General features: G+C 35.4%; 1 protein-coding gene across 5 annotated transcripts in view; it reads right to left on the bottom strand.

Annotated features, from left to right (window-relative positions):
• Positions 1-12,058, bottom strand: part of WDR11 (WD repeat domain 11) — an 85,979-nt gene that overhangs the window by 13,303 nt on the left and 60,618 nt on the right. For all 5 annotated transcript variants that reach the window (XR_006282580.1, XM_038409956.2, XM_038409957.2 and 2 more), the window contains exons 14-20: positions 11,268-11,376; positions 10,826-10,950; positions 10,157-10,304; positions 4,804-4,910; positions 3,471-3,585; positions 2,568-2,739; positions 626-734 (exon numbers count right to left, since the gene is read on the bottom strand). Coding sequence is in view for 4 of the 5 variants with exons in the window: in XM_038409956.2 (XP_038265884.1) it covers positions 626-734; positions 2,568-2,739; positions 3,471-3,585; positions 4,804-4,910; positions 10,157-10,304; positions 10,826-10,950; positions 11,268-11,376 (885 nt within the window). In the remaining variant the exon portion in view is untranslated. The remainder of the gene's footprint in view (positions 1-625; positions 735-2,567; positions 2,740-3,470; positions 3,586-4,803; positions 4,911-10,156; positions 10,305-10,825; positions 10,951-11,267; positions 11,377-12,058) is intronic.

Raw genomic sequence — 12,058 nt, forward strand, 5'->3', positions numbered from 1 at the left:
TACCATCTCATTTGACTTATGTACTTTATATTTCATTTGCATTAAGGCCATATTAATAATATATATCATGCAAATAAGATTGCATATATTGACCATATCATTTTGCACACTGATCATCTTCTTAGATTGCAAACTCTTTAGGGCAAGGTGTGCATCTTCCTATGGTCTGTATGTTGCCCTGAACAAGCCTCATGGGGTCTAAGCTATTGCCCTATAAATAATAAATGTTACGTCCTGATAAGGTGCTCCATTCTGACAGGAATCTGCACCACTAAAGAGGAAACTTAACTTTGAAATCACCTGCTTTTAGAATGAAAACATATTTTTGTTTTTTGATGCAATATGTTGCATGAGTTTCTAATTCTGAGTACAGACAATTGCTATTGTCTTAAAAACGTAGGGGCTGTTTTCAAAGATGAAGGTAGGTTGGTGCCACTTGAAATAAAACAAACATTTGACCTCACATCCCTCTTGTCTGATGAGAGGGAAGTATTGCCCCTCCATTCCGACTGCTTGTTAAGTGCGGAAGTTCACCCATTTATCAACCTCCTCTCAAAGAATACACAGGGGACCTGCATGTGATAACAGTTAAAAGTTTGAACAGAAAATTAAAACAAAGCCTTACATGTGTAAAATATCTAGAGTATATTTATCATTCCATGGCTGATGCAGCAAGAAGGCTTTTAAAGCTAATGAGGCCCTCGGAACAAGGAGATAAGGGCACCACACAGGCTCTGAAATAGAAGAAAAAGTGAGGAGGGAAATGAGTCATATTCAAGATCTATGAGTAGCTAACCTCTAATGACATAGCATTTAACAACTATAAAATATATAGGTAGCTGGCTGTAACAGAAGATAAAGTATTAGATGTTAGGCCAGATTGTAATCCCAGATGTACAGCATGGATCATTGCACATGAAAGTCTGCTGCTACACATGAGCAAAAAGATTTTCTAGGAGATACAGTTAGTCACTAGATATTTACAATCAGAACCTGGTCTCCTCGGTCTTTGGCTTTTAGTTTAGTTAATATCTGGTTACAGATGAACTTGCAAAGAAAAACTGAAATTTGAGTTAAGCACAGATGTATGTGGTGGGATGCTTCTATAAAGCAGATGTGAAAGAAATTCACACAAGATATGCCAGAATGCCTCATCCTTACACATCACAATTACTATGGACTCCAGTGAAACTGAGTCTTTATCATAGTATTCAGGAATATTTGTAGAGAAAACAGGAAGCATCAATATGGTTTTATAGGGAGGGAATTAAACTAAACATATATCAATACTGAATGCCTCAAAACGTCTGGTCAGTCGGGATATGCTTAACTATTGCCATAATGAATCAGATTGGCGGTCCATCTAGTCTGGTATCTAGTCTCTGACACCAGTAAGATGCTCCAGAGGAAGGGGTTAGATTCCCTGTCCTAGAAAATTATTGAATAATCTGCTCCTATGGGAAGTTTCTTTCTAACCTCCACCTGTTAGTGGTTTGCTTAAACACAAAACTATGATGACTTTTATTTCTTATATTTTCTATCTTATCTCATGTAACCTGTGAGTGTTTTCATTATTGCTATAAATGTCTAATCGTTTTTTGAATCACACTAAATTCTTGGACTCTGTGATACCTTGTTTTTTAAGCGCCACAGGTTAATGAAATAAATATGAATTGACACAGTTTAATTTTCAGGTGTCAAAAGATAATTTATGATAACTAAACTATCCTTCAATGATGCTGATCCCACTGTTACTTGTCTTTCGTCAAAACTATAGCCTTCATAGTGTCAGGAGAAAACAATCCATTTTTACTGTAGACAAAGTTAGCAAAGTATATTAAATCAGAATATCTATCAAACACAGCATCAAATGATGATACCCTTATTCTCACTGAGTAATACCTTACTTCACAAGTAGTCTCAAAGATTTTAATGGGATTGGCCCACAATTTGAAAAAACTGGATTATCTTCAAGTCACAATTTTATGTATTAACCATTTTAGCCGCACAGTTCATCCCAAAGACAAAAGAATGTAAAAGCAATTTTTTGTAAGAACTTATGCTAGCTAAAAACATGTAAAAAGTCAGATAACAAGGCTGTCAGAAACTGATGCACTTCTACAATTTCATGGAAACATCCACTTTGGCCATCCATTGAACCAGTCAATGAGTAGGATTCAAACTCTGGAAATATACAGCAGTATAACAAAAGCAATTTTTCATGTATCACAAACATGACTAAAACTCATGCTGTGTATGTGAATGACTGTTCTAATGCAATGAATTTATACATTCATTTGCTGCATATTTATGCAGATAAAACTAAAAAAGCAAAACATGAGTTATTTAGAAATATCAAAAGCTGCATAACCTATTATTATAAAACTGATCCATATTCCCAAAGTTTCTGTTTGTAAGCTACCTCATCTTCTGTCTTAGACTGATGTCAGTTTTAAATAGTAAAGACTATTTTGCACACCCTTCCAAATGAAATATACTGTGGTCTGTAGCAAAAGAGAAACAATTCAAAACACGTGAGCATTAGTCGCTCTTGAGATCTCTCAGACCTGTTAATTCTTGTTCATCCATTCTAAAACATGTTGACTTCATAGTTGTCTCTAGAACTCTGATGCACCCATCATCTGATGCCAGGATCACTTTGTCTGAGGTACACCAATCCACATCCAGTATTCGGAAGTTGACATTTCTTCCACTTCTTAAACTGCTTACCATCTGCACCTTGAAACATCAAGACATTTTCGCTTTTAGTAATGCTGTTAATCACACTGGTCAAGATTCTGTGTTTTGCCTCCCAGAGGCGTTTCACACAACTCGCAAGAACATTCCTCAGACATCATTCCTCAGGGAAAGGATTACAGGGACATAGCCTACTCTGCCTATGATATCCATGGAGTTCAAGTGTCAATGGACCTCTGCAGGGAGGAATGCAACTCCAACTACGTAAGATGAATCCCAGAATTTTTAAGAGCATTTTTCTCTAACACAGATTGCTCTTGCAGGAGGAGAAGCAGGCCAATGTTAATATCAAGTGTCTGGCCTTCATATGTGTCTGTCGTATCCTCAAGTAAGTTAAAACCAAGCTCTGAAGATAAGACAACTTTACAATTCCATAAATTCATTAAACTTTGAAAAAGTTTTTGGAAGGGAGTTTTTCTATTTCTAAGTGAGAGTTCAAAACAACATATACAACCCAAACTCACCGGAAGAGTGGTAAAATGCTATATTTCAATAGAGTGTCAGCTTTCATAGTGAAAGGCACTTCTCAAGTGAAAACAGATTGAAAAAATTAAAAACTGAAAGTCCTTTGTGAAAGGGTGGGTAACTATTATACTAATGTCAGCAACAGATGAAGTATTATTTTAATCAGATTGCTTGGGCACCTGACCTTCTCTAATTCAAAGCAGCATATTTTGCACACACTGGAATACTGATAAGAAATAGATGTGCACCTCTTTTGTGTCCCAAACTTCAGCTCCATCAGTGTACATTGTTATCACTTTTTGATTTCCTTTCCCAGGGGCAAAGCGTATTTTTCTCACCCAGCTTCGGTGTGTGGGGATCCCCCTGGGGACAAAAGGACAACAGGTTCAATTTCATTCTCAGGAACAGATATGCCACAAGTTGTTAATATAAATTCTCCCTTAAGCATTTACACTTTAATCTTGTATATATTTGTAGAACTAATCTTCCAAGGCTATCTAAATAGATTAGCAAAAACCCCACAAAATATCAAAAATTGACAGCGCTATTAAAAAAAAGTGGTCACGGGAGGGGAGAACATTTAATACTATTAGTTATCAAAATTTATAATGAAATAAGATTTCTTGGATTAAACATAACAGGCAAGCTCTCTGGTTGGTGTGAATCATCATCAATTTCATTTAAGTCAGTGAAACTATACCAGTTTACACCAGTGAGAACATTCTATATCACAGAACCAGAAATTAATGGTGAATTTGGAATAAGGGATCATGACTTGATCACATTTATAATGACCGAACCAGTGATGTATAAACTTGATGCTTTAAAAGGGCCAATTTCACAAAGCTGAAACCAATTATGAGCCAGATCAGCTGTGAAGAAGAATTTAATTAGAAAAATGTGAATGATAATTGGGAATTGTCTAAGGAAACTTTACTAGATGCATGACAGTCATATTGGTTAAAAAAAAAGACCTGGTTTAGCGGGTAAGTGAAGGCAGCTATAAAAAAAATCATATAACAGATAGAAGAAAGGAGTGAGTTGATTACAGTCTAGAAGTACCTACATGGGGAACAAATATTTGATAATTGGTTCTTCACTCTAGCAGAGAAAGGCACAACAAGATTCAAAGGCTAGATATTGAAGCGACACAAATACAGACTAGAAATAAGCAGTAAATTTTAAAGAGTAAGGGTAAATAAATATAGGAGCAATTTACCAAGGGTCATGGTGGATTATCCATCACTGGCCATTTTAAAATCAAGATTGAATGTTTTTCTAAAAGATATGCTCTCAGAATTATTTGGGGGAAGTTTTATGGCCCGTGTTAGAGGTCAGACTAGATGATCACAATGGTACCTTCTGGCATGGGAGTTGTAAATCTATTAACATGGCCCAATATCTCTCTGGTTAATCACTCTCTGCTGGGACTTGACTGAGAATTTTCATTTTAAAAATACAATCTTGAATAGTTTTCTCAGACAACACACAATCGTCTACTGCAGAGAAAAAAAAGAATTAAAAAAGTTTTATCTTTCCTTCATTTCATATGAATAAGTAAGATTTTATCCACACTCATACCTGGATACTCTTGCTTTCAAATCCCAGAAGTTTAAGTTTCCATCAACATCTCCGAGAACTAACGTATCTCCTTTCCATGCAATACAAGTAACGCTACCCATGCTTCCCTGCAAGTATTTCAGAAGAAAAATAAAACTGTAATTAATAGTAGCATACATCGGCATAAACATATCAGTATGGATATTTCCTCTTTTTCAACAATAGATAAATCTGATGGGCCAAATTCTTCTCTCTTATAACAAAGCAATTCAGCTGAATTTAATGGAGTTGTTCTGGGTTAGAGGACAGAATCTGCCACATCATAATTTTGAAGACCTTTTGTCTGAATAAAGTGGTTTGTATTATCACCTTTGGGATTTTAAAGCAATGAAAGATTTAGGGTTTTAAAGCAATGAAAAGCTTTTGTGTCCCTACCTGCATGTAAACCCCAAGCGACAGGACTCAACTATCAAACACTCACAGGACCAACAAACTATACTAGGAAACAGAAATAAGAGGATTCCAATTTGATAGATAAATTTATCTGAGCCTTCATGTTTGATGCTGGAAAGTGGCTGCCCTTCAGAGAAGCAAAACAATTGTTAAAAGGTCACAAAAAGAGAGCTCTGACCCATTACAAATCTGTAGTGAACCCAAGCCCTTTCTGTTCAATTCACGATTTGATGTCATTACAAAAGAAATTACAGATGAACAAATGATTAACTTAAGAGAAATTCATACCAAGGTTAATTATTAGACTGCAACGTTCAGTTTTTGAACACTGAAATACAACATGAAATTTTAATCTAAAATGACAAAAGCTTAATTAGTCTGCACCTAGATATTAATATTTCTTGTTCTCAAATTGGTCTCACGCTTTTTTTTTTTTTCTTTTTCTTCAGGTCACAATGTAAAAACCATGATTGAAAAAGTGTTATGTGTAGCTCAGATAATGCATTTTCCAACCAATAATTCTGTTGTGCCCCAGAAGAAGGAAAAATGATGATCTAGTGGACAGGCTACTAGACTTCAACTCAGGAGACCTCAGTTCAATTCCTAGCTCAGTAGAGGCTTCTTGTGTGATCTTGAGCAAATCACTTAATCTGCCTATGTCTCAGATGGGAATCGCAGGGGTGATATGAAGACAAAATTCATTAGTGACTGCGAGGTGCTCAGATTCTATGGTGACTAGGTCCATGTAAGTATCTAGGTAAATAGTTAGGTCTTCCACAAATTTACTGATATAAAAACAACCCATCATATAACATGAAAAGTGACACCCTCCAAACTTGTGACTAAAAAGTGTCTGCAAACATTTTTCTCCTTATTTGACAGGTTGTAATGTATTATTTACCTGTAAAACTGTCTCTGAAGATAGGAGCTTACAAAAAAAAAATATCCAAGATCTTGGGTCACTAAATCCATTGTCTGGCATAGACAGTGCTAATGCTTAAAGACTCCTGCCTCACTGTGGGTAGCAGCCATAAGCAAGAGACACACAGAGCTATGTGTAGTGTGTTATAGTCTCCAATGAGCCTTTTTCACTGCAACCATAATAGAGTCAGGGAACCTATATTCTAATTTGATTGTTATAACCTCTGTAAAGTGAAAGTGAGAACTATCAGTCATTTAATCTTCTAAAATAGGCTTTTTCATAGCTTTTTCATAATTTTTCAAAGCTTTTACATAATTTGGACTGCATCTTAACAAACTGTGTTATGGGCCCACATTCTTTCCTCTGACAATGATATGGAAAAATAATTTTAGAAAAATATTTGAAATAGTTATAGCTTCTTTTAATAAAATTTAAAAGCTGAAAACAAGGAGATTCAGCACCATACATCCGGTCAACTCTGCATGGACCATCAGCAAGGGTTCCATTTACCACCGTCTATCATGAATCAGAGGTTAGGGTCACTATTCAAAAATGATGAAGAGCTGGCCAAAACCAAGACCATGCATCTGAACTTTGGACTGTCTGAAACCCAAATTTTGTGGCTTTAGCACACCTCTAGAAATAGGTCAGGGATTTGTGTGTATTTAAGTATCTTTATCCCAATATTTTGTATTTGCTTTACTCCTGACATTTAATCTGTTGAGAGGTATTAATTAAGAGAAAAATAATTCTTAAGAGACATCTTGTCTGGAATACTTTAATGTTACTGGATTATGCTGAACAAACTTTTTAGACTTTCTAGTGATCTACTTTTGTCTTAAGCTAAAACTCAAAGTATATGAAGAACATCTAAAAAATTGTTCTGTCCTAATCAACTTGTAATGCTCAGATATATTTTAAAATTGCTGTCTAAGCTACCAGACATAAATATCATAAACTATCTGTATGATTATATGGGTAACTTTTGTATGTATTGTTATAGCTATATATACACACAGTATACATAAATTAAAAAAATATTTCAGTAGACCTCTGTCTTTAAAAAAAGCTTTGTTTATGTAACAGCAATTAAAAACTCACCACCTATTTCCTAAATTCTGCAAATGTACTCTGAAAATACATAATTTTTCATTAAATCCCAAGGAAAAAAAAATCACAATAAATAGCAATTTTTCCATTGTTTTTTTCTATCCCCTGTGCCCAAGTCTGCTTTAAATTATTTACTAAAGCCATCAGAGACTGGATCCTTAATACCTGGTCTCTCTTTGTGAAAGCTGCCACTATCTCTGAAAACAGACAACCTATCACATGGAACAGAATGATTTTTGCAATATTTTGACCGCTGGCCTAAACAAGGAGAATGGGATAATAAAATGAGTAACATTTAACAATGATACTTAAATGTTTTGAAATGTATAGGATAAGAGGTGTCAAATGGAGAAATATTCGGGTTTCTAATGTTGCAACATGTATTTTTAAGAAGCAGTCTGAAGACAAACAGGTTTTTTAAATAGATAGGGTGTAATTACCTGCAGGGCAAGCTCCATTAACTGTTCAACAAGGAAGACTTCATCTTTCCTAGAGCAAACCAATTACTTTAGGAGTTACAGGAGAGTGTGATCTTGGGTTTCAATCCTTTTCAGAGTCTATATTGCCAACTATACCATGAAACTTTTGGCTAGTAAGACTGACTACTAGCCACTGGGGGCTAACCTGAGAATGTCAAATGTCACTTATAGTTATGAGGGGTTGTAGGGATCATTGGTTTAGCCACTAAATCACTGCATAAAGGTTGTACATGAACTTTATTTTCTCTGTCCCATGAAGAAAAAAAATTAAGACTTGGTTATTGAACCATAGGATATTATTCTGTGATCCTTACTAAGGCAAATTTGCATTCACTTCAGTAATAGGCCGTTAAGTAAGTAGTACTGCACGTGCTATTAGCAAAAAGAACAATCGAACAGAACATCTGCAGTTTAAAATATCTTAAGAATGAAAATAAAAATAAATGGAAATTCATTGCCACTACATATCTCTGATTCAAATACATAACTATGACCAGTAACAACATTTTGTACTTAGGCATGCAACTATAAGCTAAATTCAATCAAGTCTTGTTTCAAGTTAAAGCTCAAACATTTTCCCTAAACCACATCACATGCATTTAAACATGCAGCAATGCACAATTGTTTAGCAGCATGTGATAGTGTTTTGGGCAAAAGGTAAGCTTCACTTTCTTGTGAAGGAATAGTTACTGGCCACTACCAGAGGCACGCTACGAGAACTGATTGATGAGTAATCTGATCTAGTGTTGCAAATCTTGTATTCCAGGGCTATGACTGAAGTACCGGTCCCCACTGAAAATGAGAAAACAGACTTAGATCCCAATCCCACAAACACTTACACAGGTGCTTAAATTTTTACATATGTGAATAGTTCCCCTGAGCTAAATAGGGCTGTTAATACATGTAAAGTTATTCATAAGTGTGTTGGCAGAATCAAGGCTAAATATGTTCATATTAAATGAAATTAACCATTTAGTGAAACGTTAAGGATGAATGGTTAAATCACAAGTCACACAATGCACAAACTAAGGCTTCAACAGAAATATCAACCTGTTCATTTTGAACATCTTGTATATTTACTGGCATGCATCTTATGACAAATATATAATGTACACATTTAAACAGAAAAACGGGAATACTACATGTCCAAGTTAACTTTGCTGTTGGAATATCAGAATCATAGTCAGGAAGTGTAAAAATTAACTGTGCAACCTTTAATGTTGCATAAATATTTTTTAATCTTTATTTTCCTTGTGATTTTTAAAAGTAATAGAAAAAGATATCTCATGATTAAGAGTCAACTTTTCAAAGTTGACACATCATCACCCTGGTCAGGTCTTATGGGGAAAGTGTGCAATTATATCACAAAATGGGCAGGGCTTCATTAGGCTCAGTTTTAAAAAATCCCGATGACCAAAGATGCCCAACACCCGCTCCATACATCCAACTCTATCCAAAAAAACAAATATTCTTAGAAATACTTTATAAATACAAACTATTTTAAAAGTGTCTCCACCCTCAAATGAAACAAAGGCACTAGTACTCACTGAGGACCATGGTTACACCACATTTGAAATTTAATTTCAGCTGTTTTTGTTGTCTTGTCTGAAAGAATATGCCCCCATTTCCCCACAAAGCAGTGGAATAAAGTATCTGCAAAATCAAAATTAGCTAAAAGTATTTTGCTCAAAAATGAAAGAAAAAAATCTCTCATGTGAAAAACATGCATAGAATTTTCAAAACATGTGCTGCTTTTTTGGGTTATGTTAATTGGGCAAACAGTGAAAATAGTTTTGTTGTCTCTAGCAGTTGCTATCAGATGAGTACTATATGATCAAATTGGTTGATGCCTGGTCTCATCATACATAGGTGAAACTACTGTTTTCTTAAACCTAATATAATAGTGTATACCTGTACAGAAGTCTAAGACAGACACAAAACACATTCTACAGCTAGCATAAATGGAGTGTTTTCCTTTTTCCAAATGCTGTATTTACTATTTCCATAAGAATTCAGACACCTTCAACATCTGCATACAGCTTCCCTCATTTATGTACTATTATGCAAAATAGGGACACAATGAACAAAAATACTCCATTGTTCTTTCCAAGTAAATATAGTGATCACATATATAACAAATTAATGTGCTCTTGTAAATAAGAGCACTGTTTGAATATTTACATAAAATCATATATTCCTACAAAATTGTAAGTGTCCTTTTTTAAAAACAATAACTTTAGTTTATGTTTTACATCTTATATTTTTGGTTTCATGTTTACAATTTTTGATTTCTGGTAAATATTTTCCATTAAAATGCATATCCCGATTAATATTAATGTCATGCTATTTTCTGCAACAGTAAATATGAAAACAAACTACAGCATTGATGAGACAAAAATATTGAACTCACATCAGGTGGAATTCTTGCACCGTCTTTTACCGAGTTTCCCTCCACCGTGAGATGATAAACCTGCCCATCAGTATCTGTAAACACGAAGTGCTCTCTGGCAGAAATGTTCTGACTCAGCTCAGATTTACTTTCGGCCTCCTGTAATAAGCTTTAAGAGAAAGATAAGATAAAAGGTGGCCTTTCTTTTTCTCGAAATGGATATAAGAGGTCATGACCCCAATCAACAAATACATAAAAATAAACAGTAGATTGAAAGGGAGTATTTTCCCTGAGAACTGTCTACATAAGTCCTGAAATAACAAATTGGTTTATACACTTATTACAGTGCACAAGTGGCAAATTAAAATTTGACTTCAAGGAGTAGGCCACTAAAGAATGATGTTAAAGTCTGTTGAGATAACTTTTCTTGCTCAGCAGTCAAATGAAGGGACCATGTTCAAGTGCTAGACTCTGGCCCATTCTTTGGCTCCTTTGTGCTGTTCAAATGGCACAAAAGAGCCTGCAAAGTTGCTTTAACGGGACAGCTCAAGGTACCTCCATCATGGGAGAGCATCTGGATGGCATGTACCAAACAGCACTATTAACAAGTGACAATCTGTAGAAAAAGAGAACTTGTCTGAAGAATAACTGATGTATTACCATATCATATGAGACAGTGATGGGCAATACCTGATCACAGAAGATTCTACACTGCTAAGTTCTGTATCAGACACAACTGTCTGTCGGGCCATGGCTTCACGGGCTGCAAGCTGTTTCTTTTTCAAGCTCTTCAAGTTATGAGTAGGTGACCATTCCTGTGAGAATTTTTAATTAGGAAAATGGAAAATATGTCCCTTTTACTTCCTAGTTTTATTGATTAAAAATTATGATGCGAATTACAGATTTACTTTTATGAAAAAACCCCCCAAACCTATGTTTTAGTAGGGCATCTTTTCAAGATAGGATTCCCTCCTTAATAGCCTATTTTGTGAGAGAAGAGTAAGAGTGGGCAGATAGGTCAGACTGTGTTTGTAGACTAGAGAAATACAAAAAACAATCATATTATTTCAAGATATACACATTTAATAACCATTTACATTTCAAATGAGAAGCAACAGATTGGATTCCTTACCAAAGCAGTCACAGTAGGGAAGTTTTTTGACATTTCTCTAAGAAGAGTACACGTCCTGACATCCCAGAGTTCCAGAGGCTTGTCTTTAAACACTACAGCTAAGTACTGCCTGAAATAAATGAGGCCTTTATTACATTCCAGTTTATTTTTTAAGTATTTTATTTTCTACCTTTTCTTACTGGCATCATGTTGGTGATGTGTGCGTCTGTATGGTTTTTTTTTTTATTACTATTATTTTTAATTTTATTTTTTAAGTAGAGGGTGAAAACACACTGAACAAATTTAGTCTGGCCCCATCTCGCAACAAGTTCTGTGGAACTGGACTGCTGCACCCATTCAGAACCCCTCTGACTTTTCTCATGGGAACAAACGTCTAGAGTTCATTACAGAATTAGAAACTAAATGATCCAAAACTTCTGGTCACTATCATAGTTTAGTAGTGCATGGTATGAGTGGAATTACTTTTGAAAACTGTTGCAAAAACTGATACATAAACTCATATTACCATTTCCTGATATATATATACACATCCACAGATACTAAGGTCAGAAGGGACCATTCTGATCATCTAGTCCGACCTCCTGTACAACACCGGCCACAGAATCTCACCCACCCACTCCTACGAAAAACCTCACCTATTGAAGTCCTCAAATCATGGTTTAAAGACTTCAAGGAGCAGAGAATCCTCCCTCAAGTGACCCGTGCCCCATGCTACAGAGGAAGGGGAAAAACCTCCAGGGCCTCTTCCAATCTGCCCTGGAGGAAAATTCCTTCCCGACCCCAAATATGGC

The sequence above is a fragment of the Dermochelys coriacea genome, chromosome 7 (genome assembly GCF_009764565.3).
Source record: "Dermochelys coriacea isolate rDerCor1 chromosome 7, rDerCor1.pri.v4, whole genome shotgun sequence".
Taxonomy (NCBI): domain Eukaryota; kingdom Metazoa; phylum Chordata; order Testudines; family Dermochelyidae; genus Dermochelys; species Dermochelys coriacea.